Here is a 25,833-nt window from a genome sequence, read left to right on the forward strand (position 1 = left end):
AACACTATAAAATATTTTAAGCAAAACAAACAAAAAAAACCAAAGTTAAATTGCAAAGAAGAAATAACATACAAGATACAAATTAATAAGAGATCTGAATAGCAGGGAGACACTCCTGTGTGAAATCACCAAAACATTCCTTAAAGAAGTAATGTTCACCTTCATATAAACTTTTTTCCTTCTGTGTAAACTTAGCATTGCTCTTCCAGTTCGAATTTGTAGTAAGAACATTTCGAAGGAAAAATTTGAATAACTACCATCGAGTATTATGCTTATTACTGGGTGATGAAATAATCTGCACAATGACCCCCACCATTTACATGGGTAAATTGTGACATGGAATTTACCCATGTAACAAACCTGCACATGTACCCTCGGTCCTAAAATAAAAGTCGGAAACAAGAAAAAAAAAATCCATTTTACGCAACTTCTTGTTAGGCTAAATGAGGTTCTAATTCCACTGTTAGTATTTGTAAGTGTTCAGACATACATCTAACATCCTAAATTTTTAATGACATTACTATTACAGAGAAGTATGGCTTCAACCAAATAAAACTAGACTCCATAAGGAAAAATTTTAAATAAGTGCCTGACATTGAGATCGAGAAAAAGAGAAAAAAGCAAGAGAGAGAGAAATAGAGCGAGTGAGTTTCTAAGTGTTTTTGGGCTACTGCTTTTTCGAGCTTCCATCAAACAACAGGAAAATTAAGCTCTACACATGCACCCGCATCCCTGGACCTCATCCCCTGCTACTCCACACAGCTGCCAGGCTGGCCCACCTGCCCAGTCCCCTGCTGCTGACCAATTCCTTCTACCATGCCCTGGGACTCACTAGCATGTGCAAACCCCTTCCATTCTCAAACTCCTCTGAAAGAAACCATTTTTCACATTTTTGCCCTAACCGAAACCTTCTTGCCCTCCTGATAATATTGTTTCCTATAACAAAACTGATTATAACATAATATAAAATTAATCTGTAGAATATATGGTCATAAGTATTAATAGATAATTCAGAAATTTCTTAAATGCATTAACAGAAATTTTATAAATATGAAGAAAACACTGGCTATACCAGGAAAAATAAGTATTTCAAAGTTGACATCCTATGAAAATCTCCCCATTCTCATAAGAAATAAACAAAGAAAAGTGAAAAACAAGGAGAAAAGCTGAATTAGTGAAGAAACTAGGCGACTATGGCTGCTGCATGCCATAAAATTCAAGACAATTTGGCTGGACATACCAGTGAAGCCAACTTGAAAACATTCACTAAGAACTTAATGAAAACATCTCCTTCCCAAGAAAATTACACTGTTGCATCAAGTCCATAAAAAATATTCTGCGGGAAGTAATGACACAAGATCCCATTTAATATGCTGAGAGTTGGATGTGAATTCATGCTCATGTCTGCAACAGGGCCCTGTATTTAGAAACACACGGAATAGAAATCCAGAGAAACTTCATGATTCACTAACTGAATTGAGCATTTCTTTTGAAACTTGGCATACAGAAACACTAAATAAAATGGATACAGTCATACTGTTTACCACGCTGGGTTAAAAGGAAAACAAGATAATGAAATCTGGATTCCAGCACATCAATTTGTTTCAACCAACCTAGAGAAAAATCACTGTGATCAACTCCCCCTGTGAGAATGTCCACAACTCCAGTTTCCTCGGGGTTCCCCTCGGTCACTCCAGACTGAACTGGTGCCACCGACGCTCACTATCCAGCCTTCCAACACACTAAACAGGAGGATGCTAAGGACATTTACATGAATAGTAAACAGAGATAAGGATAATCTATTAATGAAGAGCAGACCTAAAATCACTCAAGGATAAATACATTTTTAAAAAAATCAGCAAATGACTCCTCAACACATAAGACAAAAAGAAGAAAAAAAAAAAAAACAAAAATATCCAAAGCGTTAGTATTATACTAGAATACAGAGGATAGAAGCGAATTTGGGATGTCGTGTGAGACGGAAGATATGCAAAATGAATATAAAGCAAGCATCTGTTTTGCACTCTCAAGATAATTAAAGAATTAACAATGAGAGATTATCAACAGTACAATAAGACAGATTGAAATGAAGAAATACCCAAAATACAGAAGTAACCTTTAATTTTAAAAGAGTCATTATGAATTTAAGCAGAACAAGAAACAGTAGAGAAGTTCAAGTCAATGACAAAGAGAATAAATCTGAGAGGTTCTAGAATGTGTAGTAAAAGAACCAGGAAAGGAGAAAGACATGGGTATTTCTAGTGACCTTAAAGAGAATGAAATAAATGTGAAAGAACCCCATGCACCAAGAAACAAGTGGCATAATACCCTGAACTAAAAAGGACTTTTAAAACAATTGAGAAAGCTCACCACATACTAGGTTAAATTACTCAAAATTAAAGCATCTACATGACCTAGTGAAAGTAACAAATTCAAAGAGCAAATGAGACACTCATAAATACATTCAGAAATGAAAAAGGCAACATTTACTAAGAAAAAGAATCAGAATGGTCTCAGATTTCTCCTTGAAAACATTAAATACAAGAGTGTGATGAAAAATACTGGAGCATTTTGGGGGTAAAGTCTATACCCACAAATTCTAGACCTGGCTGGAATTTGGCATTTTCTAGCAACTCAGCATCCAAATACTCTTCCTATTCTGACATTTTTATCTCCCTGTTCTTGTCAGAAATCTTTTTGACTTAGGAGCTGAAACCACTTAAAAAGAGTAATAGTAATAATAAAGTAAAGGATTAATATTGTGGATTAGATGGGAACAAATGACCAACAGAGATCTGACTGACAGAGTATCCCTCAAATCCCCCCCAGCGGCATCATCTCCGACCAAGGCTCCTTCCTTCACTCACTCAGATCTAGCCAAGATGGCTGCCTTGCTATGCCTCCAGGGATGTGCCAAGCATATTCCTGTCTCAGGGCCTTTGCACTTCCTGTACCATCTGCATGGAAAGCTCCTACTCGGTTCTCAGCATGGTTCACTCCTTCACTTCCCTTAGGTTTTTCCTCAAATGTGTTCCCAGTGAGCCTTGCCTGGTCCCACATCATTTACCCTGCCTCTCGCTTTTCTGTCTCCACAGCACTCATTACCACTGAGCACGGTGCCTGTGTTATTTATTTTTACTGACTCTACCACACACTATGTAAATGCCATGAGCGCAGGGATTTCTGTCTAGTTTGTCCTCGAGATATCTCAAGAGCCTAGATGAATTGGGACTCACCTAATATTTGTTGACTGAATGACAATGACTGATTAGAAAAATACAGTAGGTTAAGATACAGTAGTTTCAAAAGTGCATTTGACACAATCTCACATTATTCTCACAGGTGACATTTCCACACTCAGCATTTCCTAGATGATAATTATTGTAAAGGGGGCACAGGAAAATAGCTTGGAAAAAACATCAAATTTGAGGCTTCGAAACATAGAGAAATAAATAATATGTTAGATAACAGAAATAAAACTGAGACTCATCTCAATAAGCTGAGATGGATCAAAAGATGGAATGAAGGTGAAATAAAGGTACAGTCCTGCAGCTAAAATTCTAAAACAAAATCTGCTGACAAACTTTTTGGTCTCCTCTGACTTCACTGATTTCTCCTTCTTTCTCTCCTCTGCTGACTTTCCACATCTTCTCCACCACTCAACAAGTGGAGTGTCCAGTTTAGTGCTTGGGTCTTGACTCTTTTCTCCACAGACAAGCTCTCTAAGAAGTGTCACCTACTCCCACGGCCTTAAACATCATTTATACACCACGAACTCCCAAATGCATATCTCTACCTACGAACTTTTCTTTTAATTTGACCATATATGCACTTGCTTTCTAAAAATCTCCAATTCCGTATCTGATTCCTTAAACTTACTAATTTTCCAATCTCAATCAACCCCATTCCTCCTATAGTTTTCTCCATAACAGTAAGGAGAAATTTTATTCTATCAAGTGCTCAGATCAAAAAAGTTGGGAGTCATTACTGATTCCTCTCTTCTCACCCACCATACACAACTACAAACCAAAAATAAAACAGTACATTCCCCAACTGACTGAAAGACTGTCCTCTTAGCCAAGGGCATTCCAAAGTAGACCTGAAAATCTAGTTCAGGCAATGATGGGGGGGAGGGGGTTGGACATGTCTCATTACAACCTTCTCCCTTTGAAATTCAGGCACAGCTGACCAGCATTAACACTAAAAAAGGTTTTAAGACTGATGAAACAGACTTTTTGTAGCTATAAGACATCAAACTCCAGCCTGACTCTAGTATAGCAGCATCACATGACAGCAGGCCCTGAAAGAAACTGAAGTATTTTACCCCAATTATATTTCTTTGACATATGTTGAAATGGCCCTGCAAAGCTGTCTCCTGTGGGGAAAATCTACATTCTGTAGAGAAACCCTTTCCCTTTCCAGGTCTTTTCTCTGATCCAGGAGAGTCTAAGATTCTGGTAGCTGTCTGGTCTGATAAGAGCTCTGAAACCTGCTACTTGGAGGCTTCATTTGCATGATAAAAGCTTGGTCTCCAAAACCCTTACCTTAAGCCAGACATTCCTTTCTATTGATTCCAGGTCTTTGATAATAACTCTTTCAACTAATTGCCCATCAGAAAATTTTTGGATCCGACTATGACCTGGATGCTACCTGGCCCCCATGCTTCCAGCTGTCCCACCTTTCCAGACCAAACCAAGGGACATGTACTGAATGATATCTTATGTCTCCCTAAAATGTATAAAACCAAGCTGTAGCCCAACTATTCAGGACACACCTCAGAACCTCCTGAGGTTGTGTCATAGGCATGTCCTTAACCTTGTCAAAATAAGCTTCTAAGTAGACTGTAACAGGTCTTGGATACTTTTTGGTTTACCCTCCCATAAGCAAAGCCTGTCTGCTCGTTCTTCTTCTACACCCAACCTCTGATCCTAGTTCACCATTACAACCCTAATCCTAGCCATCATCCTCCCCTGCCTACACTCCTAGACTACCACTGGGTCTACCTGTTTCCACTCTTACTGTGTATACTCTCAATTCGACAGCTAGAAGACCTAAATACCCCCAATTCCATTCCAACCTTATTTCTTACTGGTCTCCGCATGACTCACTCTGCACCTGTCACAATGGCCTACCTCAGGGCCTCTGCAGTTGCTGTCTCCTCCTTCTGCTGATTCTCTCATTCCCTTCAGATTCCCGCTCAAATTTCACTTATGAAATTAACCTCTCCTGACCACTGCATATGTGCAATAAGCCAATAAGCACCCTCTGAACCACCATCACTCTGAAGCCCCTTATTCTGCTTTATTCTTCCATGTATTCATCATAGTATTTATCATTGCCTGATAGATGTACACAAACACACATATACACATCCATAAATTTTCTGAACTGTTTCCACAACTCCCCTCTATACTATGAGAACCTGAATACTGTCGATTTTGCTCACCATTGTATCCACAGCACCTTAGAACAATGCCTAAAACAGAAATGCTAAAAAAATATTGGTCATTGAATGATAGGTAAGAAGACAGGGAGACAAAGAGAGGAAAGGAAAATAGAGAAAAGGGAAGGGGAAGAGACATAAGACCTACAGGTCTGACTTCACGAAAAAATAATGATAGTTTACTCAAAGCTCAATAACCAGAAATGGAATGTAGTTTCTTTAAAAAACTAATTCTCCATTAAAACCGTATTGACAGATACATAGGTTTCAAACTAAGACAGGTATCTGTCCCACCTCATTTTACCAGGGTCAAGACGCAATTAGTCTGTAGTGTTAAGGCTGCAATGTTTTAAAGATATATTAATAATATATAGTTTGTCCAAAGACTGTCAACCCACATCTTAAGGAGGCATATGGAAAATAAAGTTTAGAAACTAAGATGTTTTACTAGAAAAGAAATAACATAATCCCTATACTCAAAGGGTTTGGATACGAAATAAAAGTCAAAACAAATACTGGAGAATGGCCATTTTGGGAGGCTGCTTGGTTCTAAATGAGAAAATACTTCATCATAATTAGAACTGCCTAGGCTGGGCTCAGTGGCTCAAACCTGTAATCCCAGCACCTTGGGAGGCTGAGGTAGGAAGATCACTTGAGCCCAGGAGTTCAACACTAGCTTGGGCAACATGGAAAAATCCCATCTCTATTTAAAAAAAAAAATTAGCTGGGCATGGTGGCACAGGCCTGTAGTCCCAGCTATTTAGGAGGCTGAGGTGGGAGGATCATCTGAACTCGGGCAGTCAAGGCTGAAGTGAGCTGACTGTACCACTGTACTTCAGCCTGGGTGATGAACTGAGGCTTTGCCTCAATTAAAAAAAAAAAAAAGGAATATGAGAAAGAGAAAGGGGAAAGAAAAAACAAAACCAAAACAAAACAGAACTGCCTGAGAGTGTAACCGGCACCTTTAGTGGAACTAAAGAGCATGTCTTCTGTCAGGGATGTGTTAGAACAGAAGCCCTCTGGCCAGTCACCACCTACCAAAAGGTTGCCCGAGGAATTTCTAAATCTGAATCTTTAATGAAAATAGTGGCATACTATTTCATAAGGAAACTCTGAGTATTAGTCAAATAAGCATTGATCAAGATACGGGGTACGTTTTTTCAAAAAAACGTTACAGAAATCTTGGCAACTGATACCATTTCTAGGTTATCAGCTCACACCTTTAGTATTTCTCAGAGATGCGCTTTTCTCCAAATTTGGCATAATGTGAGAGAATCTTATGAATAATAGCGAAGAAAAATCACTACATAAAGTTTCATCATTTTTTCTAATGGCCTTATAAAACAGTATGTGGTATTGTCAATGACACTGTCTGAACACATGGCAGCTTTGCCAATATCAACACTGTAATATTTTATGACTCTGCCAAAGTTCACTTTTCAGAGTCCCCATCTTATCCTCAAGCATCACTTTTCAGCATTTTCTGCTGCTCCGAGCAGCTGCCAAAATTCTAGGCCCACCCCCTCCGTCACTTCCTGGTAACTTTAAAGCATCCAGACCAAGGAACTCTTCAATTGTGAGTTCCACAAATGTGAAATTAATAGCGAAGGCACCCAGTGAAACCCTGAGACTCACAGAGACCTCAAGAGAATCCTACACTGCTATGGACACAAGGAATTCTTCCCTCCCCTATCTCCACACCCCCAACCCCCAGCGCTGGCCCAGGTCATTTTAGAGATTTCTTTCTTCAGATGATCAAAAATAAAGGAATATATCTGCAAATGTGATTCTATTAAGTTTTTCAATTTATGTCTTACAATAAAAACTGATCTCTAAGGTTGCATTAAGTTCCATTCAAACTGATTATTTTCCATATTTCATCCACACTTAAGATCTTTATCTGTGTAATACAGAAAAAACTAAGACATTTTTTTCAAATGTAATTAATCACTTATAATTTTATAGCATAAACAGTATACTAAATGCTTTCAGTACTCACCTGCCATAGTTTTTAAGCTTGCTAAGACTCTTAACTAGGCCATGAAAACAGTACCTTTGATATTTATAAAATTTCTAAGCAAAATCTTGCTTTCAACACAAGTTGTCATCTTTTGTTCTCCCATAAAAGAAAGTGCATGAACTCAAAGGCAGAGGTTGGGCAGGTAGCGGACATGAGTAAAGCCAGCTACATGGAGGACTGGGGCTGCCTGGAGAGCATCATGCAGCTGAAGGCGGCTTCCGCTTCCCACCCTGGGAAGACTGCTGCCCTGTGAGAGTTATCTTACCTTCTGGTTCAAGGGAAGCCAGAAATCCAATCTTTACATACAGTGTCTCAATTTCTAAATGTTGGCAACTGATTCAGAAAACCCCATAGGCACGTGCAGCCGAACAACATGCATCTGTGTGCCGTACTCAGTCTTGAGGCCTCCAATTTGCACCCTCTCTACTGACTTTATTCCATATTAATGAGTGATACTTTGGAGAGGAAACTCAGTTTTTGCCATAATCTTTCTGATACTTTAATGTGTTAGAGTACTGAGAGATAAACAAAACAGATTCATTTCCTATACTGCAGTAGTAGAAATAATATTCACATCACTTACCCTGCTGACTTCCTTAGGAGCCGATTCATCTGGGGATAGAGAAGGAAGAGGGAAAAACACAATTAGAGACTGAGTAGGTTTTAAAATACAAAACATGTCATTTGCTTTCAATAAACTTGAAGGGTTTTTTTGCAATGCTTCCTCTTATGAAATCTATGAATTTGATTTTTTAAACTGTAAAGGTTGAACATAACAAATTACGAGTTAAGAAGTATACATTAATTTCACAGGGAAAATGAAATATCACCACCGCATTACCTTTCTAGAGGTTCTAAAATGGATATGATATGCCTGCAAGAATAGCTACAGTGGGGTATTTTCAACTACACATACCTAAAGTGGGGTTTATAACACTTCAATATTCTACACAATACAACCCACATGAATATCCCAAATGACCTTTAACACTCATGCTTCGAAGGTTAGTTCCAGCAGACCTGGAGCTGGTGTGAGCTGTTCTGTTGAAATAAGAAATGTACCTGCATGGCACTCTGGTCAAGGCATGAAACATAGCCATTAATAATAGTGCTGCTTTGTTCCGTGTGTCTGAGGAGTTGTGGGATTGTTTATACCAGCTTGTCAGCATTGGTGATTGGTAAAGTGAGACTGGGGTGGTTTGCACAGGGTCTAGGTGAGAATCCCTGGAAGGCTCTCCCACTGGGGCTGGCTACAGGCAAGAAGATGCCTATGTGACCAACAGGGTATAAAACAAGCTGGCAGATACCTCCTCTTAGTCCACCGGTTCTGAGTGTTGCACACACAGGTCATTGATTCTGATCTGTGAGAAAGTGTGTGTCCCTAAGAGGAGGGGCCACTGGAGCTCAGCCTGGCATCGACAGGCTCCTTGCTGTCTTTTTCCTGTAATAAACTTCAGATCTGCAAGCACTATCATTTTGGTTCCTGTGTCTTCTTGAGCAATCAAACCCTGTTGTCTGTCACCATCAGAATGAACTTAACATACCAAAAATGGAATGTAGCTCAATGCTATAGGACAGCAGGTATTCAAATCAACAGTACCTAGTTTTTGTATTACTGTATTAATACACACTTGGCTCACATATTTTATCATTGTTGCATAATGGTTAGAGTACGGCCTCTGACTTCCCTAAGAATGTAACACATGTAACAACTGTCATAGGAAAAATATCTTATCTTCTACATTGAAGTGGCACCATAGAAATATTTCATTTACTCTTCAACTCCTAATCCTCTCCTAAGCCTCTCTGAAGATGAGACTATTTAATCATGACAACAAATTTATTAACAGATTCTAAAGTTATAGAGGCATATGTGCTTTTAATTTTTTAAAGTTTTGATCTAAAATATTTAATGAGAATGTTTGAAAAAGTCAAACAAATAAAAGGTATATAATTAAAAGGAGCAATGTGTGAACAGGTTTAATATCAAGACCGCATAGAGTCACCTAGCTATGACATTATGGAATTTTCTACCCTCTGCTAGTCACCACTACAGATCTGAAAATTAGTTCAAGGACAGTGTCAATGTCCAGACATCTGTAAATAAATGTTCCTTTGGCTTTTTCTCTTAGTCTTGCTTAGTTAGTACTTCTCAAACTTGAGTGTGCATAAGATAGCCTGTGACATGTGTTTACAAAATCAATAATTTTTTGCTTTATGGGCAATTTAAAGTATTTGAAAGAAAAAAATTTACCTATGGCTGATTTCTGGCTTTTCCCCTTAGGAGCTGATTTAGAAAATCAATGTCTCCAACTTAACACTCAATTTTAGTTAAATCAATGTTAAGTCTAGTATATTTAAGAACGATAGTATTCTACTTAACTGAGAAAATTAATGAACACAGTGGGATTTCCTGTGTAAGGGAACATTGCCTCCTATTTCTTATAGTTGGAATTTTCATTTAGTTGAACTCTCTTGCCCAAGAAAAATTTAAGCATGTTGAAGACAGAAACTTTACTTTCTCTTCTAGAGTAGAGTTGCACTGTGGGAACACATATGATAGACAGTGGCTTAGAGCAGGGGTCCGGAACTGGGCCACACAGCAGGAGGTGAGCAGCAGCAAGTGGGCGAAGCTTCATCCGTATTCACAACTGCTCTCTATCACTGCATTACTGCCTGAGCCCTGCCTCCTGTCAGGTCAGCAGTGGCATTAGATTCTCATAGAGCGCAAACCCTATTGCGAACTGCACTTGCTTGCTTGGGATCTAGGCTGTGTGCTCCTTATGAGAATCTAGTGCCCGATGATCTGAGGTGGAGCTGAGGTGGTGATGCTAGCGCTGGGGAGTGGCTGCAAATACAGATTAACATTAGCAGAGAGGTTTGACAGCACAGAGACCACAGGAAATTAACTGCTTGCACACTCATATCAAAACTCTATCAGTGAGGGGCAAGTGACAAGCTGCATCTGGCTGGTGGCAGGCTTTACAGTGGCAAGTGAGCTGATGGGCTTCAATTGCACAGCTGCATCTGGTGGCAGCTTTAACTCAGAATCTGACACTTATTTAGTCCATGTGTGACTTGCCTATTATTTCATTTACCACTTCCATCTGCACCTCTTTCCCACACTATGCACTTGTCTCAGTCACAGTTTCGGTAAGCCCACAAACCAACCCTAGCCAAGATGAGTAAAAGACAAACATCACTGTAGAGCTTCTTTGAAAAGGGGGAAGACCTCATCATGAGAAAGGAGAAGACTCCAAGATTGCCAATGAAAAGAAAGCTGCATTTAATAGAAAATAACAAGTCCTACTTAAATTATGGGTTCACTGCAACAGGTGATGCACATTCTTCAAGTCCACTGTGTATATGTGGCGACCAGCTATCCAAGGAAGCCATGAAACCTTCAAAACTGCATTACCACATGGAGACCAAGCACCCTGCTTTAAAAGACAAGCCTGGCTGGACGCGGTGGCTCACGCCTGTAATCCTAGCACTTTGAGAGGCCGAGGCGGACTGATCACGAGGTCAGATCGAGACCATCCCGGCTAACACAGTGAAGCCCCATCTCTACTAAAAATACAAAAAATTAGCCGGGCATGGTGGTACATGCCTGTAATCCCAGCTACTCTGGAGGCTGAGGCAGGAGAATCACTTGAACCCAGGAGGCAGAGGTTGCAGTGAGCCAAGATCGCGTGACTGCACTCTAGCCTGGGCGACAGAGTGAGACTCTGTCTCAAAAAAAAAAAAAAAGACAAGCCTTTGGAGTTTTCAAAAAAATTTAAAAAACGTGTACACCAAGCACACAGGCAATTATTGAAGGCCACCAACTTCATCAAATGTGTCTACACTGAGAGCATCTTTTTTTTTTCTTTTTTTTGAGATGGATTTTCACTCTTGTTGCCCAGGCTGGAGTGCAATGGCACGATCTCAGCTTACTGCAACCTCTGCCTCCCGGGTTCAAGTGATTCTCCTGCCTCAGCCTCCTGAGTAGCTGGGACTGCGGGCGCCCGCCACCATGCCTGACTAATTTTTTGTATTTTTAGTAGAGACAGGGTTTCATCATGTTGGCCAGGCTGGTCTCGAACTCCTGACTTCAGATGATCCACCCTCCTCAGCCTCCCAAAGTGCAGGGATTACAGGCGTGAGCTACTGCGCCCAGCCGAGAGCATCACTCTTAGTGGCTAACCACGTTGCTGAAGCTAACAGGCCCTTTACTGTTGGTGAAGAGTTGATCCTGCCTGCTGCTAAGGACATTTGTTGTCAACTTTTAGGAGAGCCTGCGGTTCAAAAGGTGGCAGGTGTTCCTCTTTCGGCTAGCACCGTAACTAGAGGAATTAATGAAATAGCAGAGGATACTGAGACACAACTGTAAAAGGGGATTAATGAATCACCATGGCACACAATCCAGGTTGACGAGTCTATCAATGTTGACAGCAAGGCAACAATGCTTGTTAATGTGTGATATATTTTTCGGGGGGATGTGCATGATGATATGTTATGTGCACTTTTGTTGCCAACCAACACCACAGCTGCAGAACTATTCTAGTCTGTGAATGATTACATATCAGAAAAACTAAATTGGTCATTTTGTGTTGGTATACACATGGACAGAGCAGCTGCCACGACTGGATGGCTTTCTGGTGTCACTACTCAGGTCAAACAGGTCGCTTCTGTATATAAGTACTACATACTAAACAATTGTGTGGCTGGAGCTCCTTAGGTCGCTTCTGAATGTGAGTCTGTGCACTGTGTCATCCATAGAGAAAGGCTGGCTAGCTGAAAAATGTCACGTGAGCAACGTTCAGCAGAAAGTGATTAAAAGTATCAACCACATTAAAGTACATGCCCTTAACTCACGTCTGTTCGCGCAGTTCTGTGAGGAGATGGACGCAGAGCACACACATCTCATACACGGAAGTGAGATGCTTTCTAAAGGTAGATTGCTGGCCAGAGTTTTGGAAACCACTCCAGAGATGTCTTTTAGAAAAAAAGTCACCATTGGCAGCACATTTCAGTGACACAAAATGGGTTGCAAAACTTGCTTACTTGTGTGACCTATTTAACCTGTTCAATGAAATCAATCTGTCACTTCAGGGGAGAATGACAGCTGTGTTCAAGTCGGCAGATAAAGCAGCTGCATTCAAAGCCAAAGTGGAATTACGAGGGTGACGAGTGAACACTGGGATTTCTGACATGTTTCAAACATTAGCAGAGATTGTGAAAGAGACGGAGCCAGGGCCTTCTTTCCCGCAGCTGACACGTGATCACCTACCCAATACTACCAACCACAAAAGAACCCCGAACTGGGAAGGAATGGATCCGCGACCCATTTGTGAATAAGCCCGGTGAATCGACTGTCTGTGCTAGAAGAGGATGAACTGCTTAAGATGGCAAATGACAGTGGCTTTAAAAATATGTTTGAGACAACTTCAAATCTCCGTATGTTCTGGATGAAAGTCCAGGTAGAATATCCTGAGGTTGCCACAAAAGCACTGAAAAGCCTGCTTCCATGTCCAACAACCTGTCTTTGTGAAGCAGGGTTTTCTGCAGTGACAGCGACTAAAATGAGATTACAGAGTAGCCTGGACATAAGTGACACACTTCAGGTGTCACTGTCTCCCGTCACCCCAGACGGGACTGTCTAGTTGCAGGGAAAAAAGCTCAGGCCTTCCACTAATTCTACATCATGGTGAGTTGTACCATTATTTCACTATATATTACAACATAATAATAATATAAATAACACAATAAATGTAACATGCTTGAATCATCCTGAAACCACTCCTCCGACCAGTCTGTGAAACATCTGTCTTCCACAAAACTGGTCCCTGGTGCCAAAAGGTTGGGAACCGCTGGTTTAGAGCATGGACTAAGGTTTGAAGCCCAAACCTGCAGTCACTAGCGATATTACATCGGACAAGGTGTCTAACTTCTGCCACCTTACAAGTTCAAAGTGAAATAAGTTAACAATATAAATTGTTACTGAAAAAGAGTGTCCCTCCCCCAGCACAAAGACCATTTTCAAGGTAACACAGAGAGAATACTGCCCCCTCCCACTCATGCAGTTCATGATTCCTTGCAGATCTTACAGGAATTTCAGGTTAAGAACCCATGGTGTAGAATGTTCCCTTTTCCCTGCACACTTGCAGCACACACTCAGCGGTGAAGTACCAGAACAGCATTTCACTCAGATCAGCAATGAAGCTCTCTTTGAAATAAAAGGTTAGAGGAACATGGAAAAGAAGAAAATTGCCAGGAATACCAAATTTTGAGGCACTGATGAGGAACAAATTGGCAAAAAAAAAAAAAAAAAAAGTTCCAGAGGACACTAATTTTTATGCAGCATAGGATTTTTATAAACATGTGTTTTTATTCAACAAATATTTACTGAGGAACCACTGTGTGCCAGGAACTTATCTCTGACCTCAATAAACTTGCATACCAGTGGGATGAATAAATTAGGAAACAAATAGATGAAATAATTTCAGAAAATAAATGTCTATGCTTGTTAAAGAGAAATTTAGTTTTTAGAGAAAGATAAAGCATCTTTGATCCAAACCTCATTTTAATACCTTTTAAAAGCCTTAGCAAGAATAGTTTATGGGAAAAATAAATGCGCTAAGGGGATTTTATGGTAAGCACACCGTTCACAGCAAGTACTTAATAGGGTAGCCTTCGAGGGAAGAAATTAATTTTAAATACTTTATAAATCAAAATCTGGGAAAATGGTGGATAGGAGGCAGGCCTAACTTGCAGCTCCCACTCGGTGGACAGAGCAGCCTGTGTAAACCCACATCGTGAACTTTTGTTCCAAGAACTACCAAAGGAACATCCCAGGCAAGCCTAGAGAATCCACAGACCCTTTGTAGGAGGTGGATTGCAGCTGCAGGCTCCATGAGACAGCCGAGGAACTGTGGGTTCACTTGCTTTCTCAGATGGAGGCTTGTACCCTGGGGCAAGTTCTCAGCCCTGCTCACCAGCTGTCTGGAAATAAACTCAGTGTGTTGCAGGGCATGGTGGGTGTGAGCTGCAGGCTCCATGGGAGCTGGGTGAGGCCTGTGGCTGCCGGCTTTACCCCACTTTTCTGGTGACCTATATGTCACAGCAGAGGCCCCCTGGGAATGTAACTCCATTGGTCTAGGAACCACACCCCCATCCCCCACAGCAGTCACAGCAACCCCTGCCCAAGGAGAGTCTGAGATCAGACATGCCTAACCCTGCCTCCACCTGATGGTCTTTCTCTACCTGCCCTGGTAGCCAAAGACAAAGCCCACCCTGCCCACCGCTGGAGAAACCTGAATATTTACCCAAAGGCGACCCTAGGGCAAGCTTGTCTTCTCACTATACAACCTCAGCTGATGCACTCTTGACAGTGCCACCTCCTGGCTGGAGGACAACCAATACAAAACCAGTGCACTAAACAAAAACACAACCAAGGACCCTCACAGAGTCCATTTCACTCCCTGCTACCTCCACTGGAGCAGGTGCTGGTATCCACAGCTGAAAGACCTAAAGACGGATCACATCACAGGACTCTCTGCAGACACTCCCCAGAGACAAGCTGGAACCTAGTAGTTCTGCTGTGTGGCTACATCCAGATGATAAATAATAATTGTTGCAGTTCGACTCTCAGGAAGCCCCATTCCTAGGGGAAGGGGAAGAAAATCACATCAAGGGAGCACCCCATGGGATAAAAGAATCTGAACAGCAGCCCTTGAGTCCCAGACCTTCCCTCTGACACAGTCTACCCAAATGAGAAGGAACCAGAGAAACAATTCTGGTAATATGACAAAACAAGGTTCTTTAACCCCCCAAAAGATCATACTAGCTCACCAGCAATGGATCTAAACCAAGATGAAATCTCTGAATTGCCAGAAAAAGAATTCAGGTCGACTATTAAGCTAATTAAGGAGGCACCAGAGAAAGGTGAAATCCAACTTAAAGAAATCAAAAAAATGACACAGCATATCAATGGAAAAATCTCTAGTGAAACAGACAGCATAAATAAAAAACAATCACAACTTCCGGAAATGAAGGAGACACTTAGAGAATTGCAAAATGCACTGGAAAGTCTCAGCAATAGAATCAAACAAATAGAAGAACTCCAGAGCTCAAAGAGAAGGCTTTCAAATTAACCCAATCTAACAAATGCAAAGAAAAAAGAATTTAATAAACTAACAAAGCCTCCAAGAAGTTCAAAATTACGTTAAACAACCAAACCTAAGAATAATTGGTGTTCCTGAGGAAGAAAATAAATCTAAAAGTTTGGAAAACATATTTGAGGGAACAATTGAGGAAAACTTACCTAGCCTTGCTAGAGATCTAGACACCCAAATACAAGAAGGTCAAAGAACACCTGAGACATTCATTGCAAAAAGATCATTGCCTAGGCACAGAGTCATCAGATTATCTACAGTCAAGATGAAGGAAAGAATCATAAGAGCTGTGAGGCAAAAGCAGCAGGTAACCTATAAAGAAAAACTTGTCAGACTAACAGCAGACTTCTCAGCAGAAACCCTACAGGCCAGAAGGGATTGTGATTCTATCTTTATCCTCCTTAAACAGAACAATTATCAGCCAAGAATTTTGTATCCAGTGAAACTAAGCTTCAAAAACAAAGGAAAGATAGAGACTTTTTCAGACAAACAAATGCCAAGAGAATTCGCCACTACCAAGCCAGCACTATAAGAACTGCTGTTAATAAAAGAAACTCTAAATCTTGAAACAAATCCTCAAAACACACCAAAATAGAACCTCTCTAAAGCCTAATCCTCACAGGACCTATAAAACAACAACACAAGGAAAAAAACCCAAGGTATTAAATAAATAGCAGGGCGAATACAATAGTACCTCATATCTCAATACTAACATTGAATGTAAATGGCCTAAATGCTCCACTTAAAAGATAAAGAATGGCAGAATAGGTAAGAATTCACCAACCAAGGCTGGACGTGGTGGTTCATGCCAGTTTGGGACACCAAGGCAGGTGGATCATTTGAGGACAGGAGTTTAAGACCAGCCTGGCCAACATGGGGAAACCCCATGTCTACTAAAAATACACATATTAGCTGAGTGTGGTGGCATATACCTGTAATCTCAGCTACTCGAGAGGCTGAGGCATAAGAATTCCTTGAACCTGGGAAGTAGAGGCCACAGTGAGCCAAGATCACACCACTGAACTCCAGCCTGGGGGACAGAGCAAGACCCAGTCTCCAAAAAATTATAAAATAAATTCACCAACCAAGTATCTGCTCTCTTCAAGAGAGTCACCTGACTCATAAGGACTCACATAAACTTAAAGTAAAGGGGTGGAAAAAGATATTATGTGCAAATGGACACTAAAAGCAAGTGGCAGGAGTAGCTATTTTTACATCAGACAGGACAAACTTTAAAGCAACAGCAGTTAAGAAAGACAAAGAGGGACATTACATAATGATAAAAGAACTAGTCCAACAGAAAAATATCACAATCCTAAATATATATGCACCTAACACTGGAGCACCCAAATTTATAAAAGACCTAAGAAATGAGATAGACAGCAACACAATAATAGTGGGGGACTTCAATACTCCAACGACAGCACTAAACAGGTCATCAAGACAGAAAGTCAACAAAGAAACAATGGACTTAAACTATACCCTACAACAAATGGATTTAACAGATATTTACACAACATCCTAGCCAACAATTGCAGAATATAGATTCTATTCATCAGCACATGGAACATTCTCCAAGACAGACCATAAGATAGGCCACCAAACAAATCTCAACAAATTTAAGAAAATCAAAATCATAGCAAGGACTCTCTCAGACCATAATGGAATAAAATTGGAAATCAACTCCAAAAGGGACCCTCAAAATCAGACAAATACAGAGAAGTTAAATTACCTGCTAATGAATGATCACTGGGTTTGAACTACACTATAATAGTGACATGATCTATCAAAACCTCTAGGATACAGCAAAAGTGGTACTAAGAGAAAAGTCCACAGCATTAAATGCCTACATCAAAAGTCTGAAAGAGCACAGGTAGACAATCTAAGGTCACACCTCAAGGAGCTAAAGAAACAAGAACAAAACAAACCCAAACCCAGCAGAAGAAAAGAAATAAGCAAGATCAGAGCAGAACTAAATGAAATTGAAACAAAAAAACAAATACAAAGATAAATGAAACAAAAAGGTGGTTCTTTGAAAAGATCCATAAAATTGAGAGACCATTAGCAAGATTAACCAAGAAAAGAAGAGAGAAGATCCAAATAGGCTCAATAAGAAAACAAAACGGGAGCTATTACAAACAACACCACACAAATACAAAGGATGATTCAAGGCTCCTATGAACACCCTTATGCACATAAACTGGGAAACCTAGAGGAGATGGATAAATTCCTGGAAACATACAACCCTCTAAGATAAAACCAGGAATAAATAGAAACTCTGAACAGACTAATAACAAGCAGCAAGATTGAAATGGTAATTAAAAAGTTACCAAGAAAAAAGTCCAGGACCAAATGGATTCATGGCTGAATTCTATCAGACGTTCAAAGAAGAATTGGTACCAATCCTGTTGACGCTATTCCACAAGATAGAGAAAGAGGGAATTCTCCCTAAATCATTCTATGAAGCCAGTATCACCCTGACAGCAAACCCAGGAAAAAACATAACAACCAAAAAATAAAACTATAGACAAATATCCCTGGTGAACATAGATGCAAAAGTCCTAGCTAACCAAATCCAACAGCATGTTAAAAAGATAATCCTCCATGATCAAGTGGGTTTCATAGCAGGGATGGTTTAACATTCACAAGTCAATAAATGTGATACACCACATAAACAGAATCAAAAACAAAAATCACATGATCAACTCAATAGAGGCAGAAAAAGCATTTGACAAAATCCAGCATCCCATTATGATTAAAACCCTCAGCAAAATTGGCATAAAAGGGACATACCTTAAGGTAATAAAAGCCATCTATGACAAACCCACAGCCAACATTATATTGAATGTGAAAAACTGAAAGCATTCCTTCTAAGAACTGGAACAAGACAAGGATGCCCACTTTCACCAGTTCTATTCAACATAGTACTGGAAGTCCTAGCCACAGCAATCAAACAAGAGAAAGAAAGAGCATCTAAACTGGTAAAGAAGAAGTCAAACTGTCACTGTTTGGTGATGACATGATCATATACCTAGAAAACCCTAAAGACTCATCCAAAAAGCTCCTAAAACTGGTAAACGAATTCAGCAAAGTTTCAGGATACAAAAATAATGTACACAAATAAGTAGCCCTGCTATACACCAACAGCGACCAAGCTGAGACTTGAATCAAGAACTCAGCCCCTTTTATAATAGCTGCAAAAAAATAAAATACTTAGGAATACACTTAACCATGGAGGTGAAAGACTGCTACACAGAAAACTAGAAAACACTGCTGAAAGAAATCACAGACAATATAAACAAATGGAAACACATCCCATGCTCATGGATGGGTAGAATCAATACTGTGAAAATGACCAGACTGCCAAAAGTAATCTACAAATTCAATGCACTTCCCATCAAAATACCACCATCATTCTTCACAGAACTAGAAAAAAATAATCCTAAAATTCCTATGGAACCAAAAAAGAGCCCGCATAGCCAAAGAAAGGCTAAGCAAAAAGAACAAATCTGGAGGCATCACATTATCCAACTTCAAACTATACTATAGGCCAAAGTCCTCAAAACAGCATGGTACTGGTATAAAAATAGGCATATAGACCAATGCAAACAGAATAGAGAACCAAGAAATAAGGCCAAATACTTACTGTCAAGTGATTTTTGACACAGAAACAAAAACATAAAGTGGGGAAAGAACACCCTATTCAACAAACAGTGCTGGGATAATTGTAGAAGAATGAAACTGGATCCTCATCTCTCATCTTATACAAAAATCAACTCAAGATGGATCAAAGACTTAAATCTAAGACCTGAAACCATAAAATTCTAGAAGATAACATTGGAGAAACCCTACTAGACACTGGCTTAGGCAAAGACTTCATGACCAAGAACCCAAAAGCAAAAATGCCACAAAAGCAAAGATAGATGGGACTTCCTTAAACTAATATGCTTCTGCATAGCAAAAGAAATAATCAGCAGAATAAACAGACAACACACAGAGTGAGAGAAAATCTTTGCAATCTATACATCTGAGAAAGGACTAATATCCAGAATCTACAAGGAACTCAAATAAGCAAGAAAAAAAAAACAATCCCATCAGTAAGTGGGCTAAGGACATGAATAGACAATTCTCAAAAGAAGATATACAAATGGCCAAAAAACATATGAAAAAATACTCAACATCACTAATTACCAAGGAACTGCAAATCAAAACCACAATGAGATGCCACCTTACTCCTGCAAGAATGGCCATAACAAAAAAATTAAAAAATCACTGATGTTGGAGTGGATGTGGTGGAAAGGGAATACTCTTACACTGTTGGTGGCAATTTAAACTAGTATGACCTCTACGGAAAACAGTGTGGCGATTCCTTAAAGAACTAAAAGTAGATCTACCATTTGATCCAGCAATCCCATTCCTGGGTATTTACCCAGAAGAAAAGAAGTCATTATAGAAAAAAGATACTTGCACATGCATGTTTATAGCAGCACAATTTACAGTTGCAAAAATATGGAACCAGCCCAAATGTCCATCAATCAATGAGTGGATAAAGAAAATGTGGGGTGTGTGTGTGTGTGTGTGTGTGTGTGTGTAATACACACAACAAACATAGTATTCCATGGTGTGCGCATATATATATATATATTTAACAAAGAAGAAATCCAGAATAAAGAAAGGTAATCATTTAATGCCTATATTAGAAATTAATATTGAAAACCACATTTTGCATTCCAAACTCTAAATTGTGATTTTCATATGAACTAGCTACAAAGTTACTGAGAATGCATTTTGAACAATTTCTACTTTAATTGACTGATAATTTCCTTGAGGTTTAACATAGGGTCATTTTTACTAAATCTTCCATGAATAAGTAGCCTGTTTTCTGTGCTCATTTCACAGGATGGGAAAAGAAATCTAAGTCACACACTGGTACTATGGAGACCTTTGTGACTGACTTCACTGCACCTCTATCCTTCAACACTATCCATCTCAATTTGCCTTTCAGGCTGTAGTTATTTTAATATTTCTAAGTGAAGCACACGAATCTTCTCTTTATGGGAGATAAGTATTTCCATGAACATTCATAAACCACTCATCTTTTTAATATATATCCGTATCTTAGGAGTTGAAGCAGCACATTCAGCCTCCCACCAGCCATTTCTAGCATCTCTAACAATTATGCAAGTTTAACAATTCATCCACAAGTATTTACCAAAAGTCTACTTCATGCCAAACACCGAATAAATGTCTCCAATCAGACTGAAGAAAATGACTTAAATTTCGTGGTTTTGAGAGAACCACAAACAAGAAAGCTTCTCAGACCTAGCCAGTGGTGGCAGCCACCCTGTAATAACAAGAGGCATCAACCCGAAATCAACAACAACCCAGCAAGGAAGACAGAGGGGAGACAGGAGGGGAAAGAGAGAAAAGGAGAGGGGGTGGAGGGGAAAGGGAGAGAGAAAGGGACAGGAAGGAGAAAAAGAGGAAGGGAAAGATGAGAAATTGAGTCTTCAGAGACATTTCTAGCCAAATTAATCAGCCAACCTTGAAGCCTGCCTTACTTAGGGACTTTTTTAATATGCAAGATAGCTAATTTCCCTATTAAGTCAATTTTACCAAGTAAAACTAAAAACACTCAAGAGAGTATTTTTTTAAATGCAACAAAGTGTTACAAGGATATTACTTTTACATCATTAAATTAATACATTGTTATTTAAAATAAAATCTTGTAGAAAACTCTCATTCTTACAAAATAATAAATTCCTTTGCTCTAATCTGGTTTGACTCTATTTATTCAACTGGAATCTACAATATATAAGACTCTTTTCACTCAAATAAGGCTGGTTTCACTAGACTCTCAAATATGTTTTGCTCACTATTAACTCAAAATCCTTTTATCTTCAAATATTTACTGAGCACCTACTAAGTGCCTGTCAGAGTTCTCTATGCTTACAATATCTTGGAGAATAAAAAAGATACAATAATGCTTGTCTTCATGAAGCTGTATTCTAAATGCAGGTGACTGTCAATAAACTTGATAAATAATTATATCATACAGCGAGTTGGAAATGTTTGGTTGGGAGAATGCAGACCAGGATAAGGGGAATTGGAAGGCAATGTGGGAAGAGGATAGGGAGCAGGACACAGTATAAAAAAGGGTGGTTGCGGCAGTCTCCTGGAGAAGGTAAGCAAAAATAAGCAAAGCAGCCATCCAGGAAGAAAACTCCAAGCAGAGGGATCAGCCTGCATAAAGACGTTGAGACGCAAGTGTGCCTGCCATACTCCTGCCACCGAAGATGACTCCCTTATTTCCAAATACTAAGTCCTTCCAGACTCAGCTCAACTTCTAGTCTGTCTGAGAGGTCCTCTCAAGAGCAATAAGCCCACTGATCTCTCTTTTCTCAGAACTTTTCTATGCTCTTTTCCTGTTAGGAAATCAGAATACGACAGAAATAAGGAAGACAGGTTTGGAGTCAATAGATCTTTCTTCAAATCTCAGCTTCACTTACCAACCATACATGGGTTTCTTGACCTTTTCAAACTTGCCTCCCTTATGTTTTTAAAATGAGATGATTTAGGATAATGTCAGGATTAAATGAGATATGGATAATTCTTACACAGAGAGAATGCTCAATAAATTGTTTTGTTCCTGTCCATTCAACTTAACATTAACTCTCTTCTGCCTTCCACTGATAGCTGGACACACGTGAAGGACTTAACTTCTTAACTAAATATAAATTTCTTGACAATAAGAGACCACGTCTAGTATTTCTTTTACATTACTGAAAAATAAAATCATTCCAAAATGATTCTGTGATTATTAAGACATAGATAATAATATTTTGCATACAGAACATTTTTATTTGGTCACGAAAAGAGTGCTAAAATGCTAGAAATCGCTACTTTTAACCAGAAGTTTAAAATCTCTTTGTCTATTAAATACAGTTTCCAAAATCAGTTTGTTTTTATTTTCATTCTTACTATATATGTTTTAAGCATCAAAAGCTAAGCGTTTGTGGAAGAACATGAGTCATGTAATCAAGAACCGGAGTACCATGTTAACTGATCTGTGCTAATAAACCCACTACTTTGCAGAGTTACCAATGACAACACGTGAAATAAACTACAAATCACTGGATGGTTGGAAAATATAAATAACTACATACTTGTGATATTTTTCATCAGAAATAAAAAATGGGGGTTACATATAAGTTCACAAGCCATATCAAAAAAAAAGGAAAATCAATCACTTACTTCTCTGAGAGATTATAATGATTTTTAATAACTTGTTGTAATCACATTTTCTGACAATGTTGTAGTATAATCTTTTGTACTTAATTATATATAAACAGAATGACACCATCCCATCCCATCCCATCACCATCAGTGAGAGTAACACGAAGCTTTCCAATTCCATAAATGAAAAGTGATGACTAAAACAGCCATAGTGTGAACTGCATGTGTTCTTCTCCTATAGAAAATGTAACAACTTGTAAAGTGCCTTCCTTATATTTTATTTTATAGAGATGAGAAATATGAATATATATACTAGTATAACTAATATTTACATATGATGATATCCCTTTCTCTCATATCTAAAAGAAAATATCATATATAAATTGGATTTGACTTACCAAGGACATAAAAGCAAAGTTCAAGAAAGTCATCATGACACAACCACGTATATACGACTCTTCTTTTCCATAGTTTACTTCATAGAACTTAGTCATCTCTGAATGATCTATAACTGTGTTGATTCTGTAACTTGAATCTAGATGCTACCAGGCCCAGGAGCAAATGCAACCAACCTTAAGATTCACCGTCAGAAACCTGAGAAAATCTACCCCAGAGAGGCCAAGACATGGAATTTTTTGTTATATTTATCTGAATTTAACTACTGATGCTTTAAGAGCTGTTGAAACATATAAACGTATCTATGATCATGACAGAAGAAACAAATAAATGTAAACTCTGTCGACATTTGAGGCAGTATTCACTGTCTTAACTTGGATATTCAATAATACCTCAAAATTCATAGTTTAAAATGGCTATTTATAAACATCTAAGAAACTTTAGAATTATGAATAAAAATTTACTAAGCCTTCCTAAAACTCTTACAATGTTTTGTGACTCTTTAGAAACATTTTTATTATGTTGCTTTAGTATTTAGGATGTGGGGAAATGAGAAGTCCAAAGCTTTCTTACTACATTTATAACAATTTAGGCCAGGCACCATGGCTCACAGCTGTAATCCCAGCACTTTGGGAGCTAGGGTGGGAGGATAGCTTGAGGCCAGGAGTTCGAAACCAGGTGGGGCAACATAATGAGACCCCGTGTCTACAAAAAATTAAAAAATAGCCAGGCGCAGTGGCATGCACCTATAGTCCTGGCTATTCAAGTGGCTGAGGCAGTAGACTGTGGCAGGAGGATCACTTGAGCCCAGGAGTTCAAGGCTGCAGGGAGTCGTGATCCTGTCACTGTACTCCAGCCAGGATGACAGAGCAAGACCCTGTCTCCAAAAAAAAAAAAAAAAAAAAAAATCAGTAACAGAGTAAGAGTTTAGCATGAAAGTGTGACCTGGTACTTTTCTGAAGTTGGAAAAAAAAATCCCAGAATGTATTGTTCACCTCCAGATTCTAGCAATTCTCTGAGGTATACAAGATTCCATGAAATTTGGCTATCACACATTACTCTATCAGCAGAGATCTTAACTGGAAAGTGTTAATAGTAGAAGATCTTGGCACTAAATGGAATATAAACATTAAGAACTTAGAATGAAGTTTAAAGTTGCTGACTAAATTGTCTCATTTTGAATAAGCTGGGTCATGTGCTGTAAAAGTTCCTAGCTGTCTGCAAATCTATCACCTTACTTTTGAAAATGTTTTTGTTATTATTAGAGTACATGATTGCTCTAATTACTACTAACTTCATTGGTACATCTTAGAACTTCTCTTCTAAAACTGTTCAAAGGAAAAATTAAAATAGCAGCTCTATTATGTCTGCATGTAGTAGTTTCACATTCATTCCACCTATCTGACATTAGATCAAATTTGCACTAGATAGAGGAAATTTATAATATTAAGTCTCTTCTTGGATTCTGTGAACACTGAAAATTACAAGACCAGAGTACTTTTCATTAAAAAAAATTCTTAATGTCCACAGATAGGTAAAGATAATGAGTGGTTCTCTTTCTCCTTCAGACCATCTAACAAGGCAGGCAGAGGAAAAAAGCCAGGGGGAAGAGTCTGATCAGGCCAACAGTAGCCGGGGAAGAGTCTGATCAGGGGACCAGGGGACCAGCAGCAGAGGAGGAGGTTGTTTACTCCATGGCAGTGAAGCAGGATCCTGCCTCAAGTACACTTACATCTCCAGAAGGAATGCAGCCTCACTACAAAATACATAAATGTACACTGGACATACGTTTTATTTATTATCAATACCACTCAAAGAAATAAGAAGCCAGGCAAATGCTTAGAGCCCTTGAGACAAATACTAACTAATAAAGACTAGGAATGGAAAAAAATGAATAGTCCACAATGTTCAGCAATGCGGCTCTTGTTAACATAATCCTACTTCTTCAACATTTCTGTTGTATCAGTTAGGAAATTATAGCTCATGGACAATTCTGAATTAAGACTTTTTACCTAATTTAAAACTATTAGCAGCTTATAGCAATGATCAATGAATATTCATTTCCCTTTGTCTATAGTTTGAAGTGACAAAACTTTATACTTTTATAAAAGTCAATTTTATCCACATGTTGAAAGAAAACTATATATAGTATTAAAAATAATGTTCCGTTTTTGCTCATGAATGATTAACTGCTACGGAAATTGCCTTCTAATAATAAACAACTTTAGAAAATCAGAAGAAAATATGTGAAATGAAAGTTTTTAGACATTGAACACAAGGCAATGCAAGACAGTGATCCCAGTGATTAAATACATAGGGAAAAAAAGTCAATGTTCATTCAGGATAAAAGCTCACAGCAAACTAAAATTTAAGGGGATTTCCTTAACATGATAAAGAGAATCTGTAAAAAGTCTACAGGTAGCATCACACCTAATGGTGGAAGATTAAATGCTTTCCTACTAAGATGGAGAACAAGGCAAGAGCATCTGATCGCCCCACTCCTATTCAACAATATGTAATTCTACAATGCTGAATATGCGAATTATATTCAACATTATTCAATATTCTCACCACTCCTTTTC

The 25,833-nt window shown here is 38.9% G+C and overlaps 1 protein-coding gene across 9 annotated transcripts in view; it reads right to left on the reverse strand.

Moving 5' to 3' along the window:
* The window catches only part of PDE10A (phosphodiesterase 10A), a 666,160-nt gene that overhangs the window by 146,302 nt on the left and 494,025 nt on the right, over positions 1-25,833 (reverse strand). For all 9 annotated transcript variants that reach the window (XM_055114307.2, XM_055114308.2, XM_003820230.6 and 6 more), the window contains one exon: positions 8,047-8,075. In XM_055114307.2, coding sequence (XP_054970282.1) covers positions 8,047-8,075 — 29 coding nt within the window. The remainder of the gene's footprint in view (positions 1-8,046; positions 8,076-25,833) is intronic.

This window comes from Pan paniscus, chromosome 5 (genome assembly GCF_029289425.2).
Source record: "Pan paniscus chromosome 5, NHGRI_mPanPan1-v2.0_pri, whole genome shotgun sequence".
Lineage (NCBI taxonomy): Eukaryota > Metazoa > Chordata > Mammalia > Primates > Hominidae > Pan > Pan paniscus.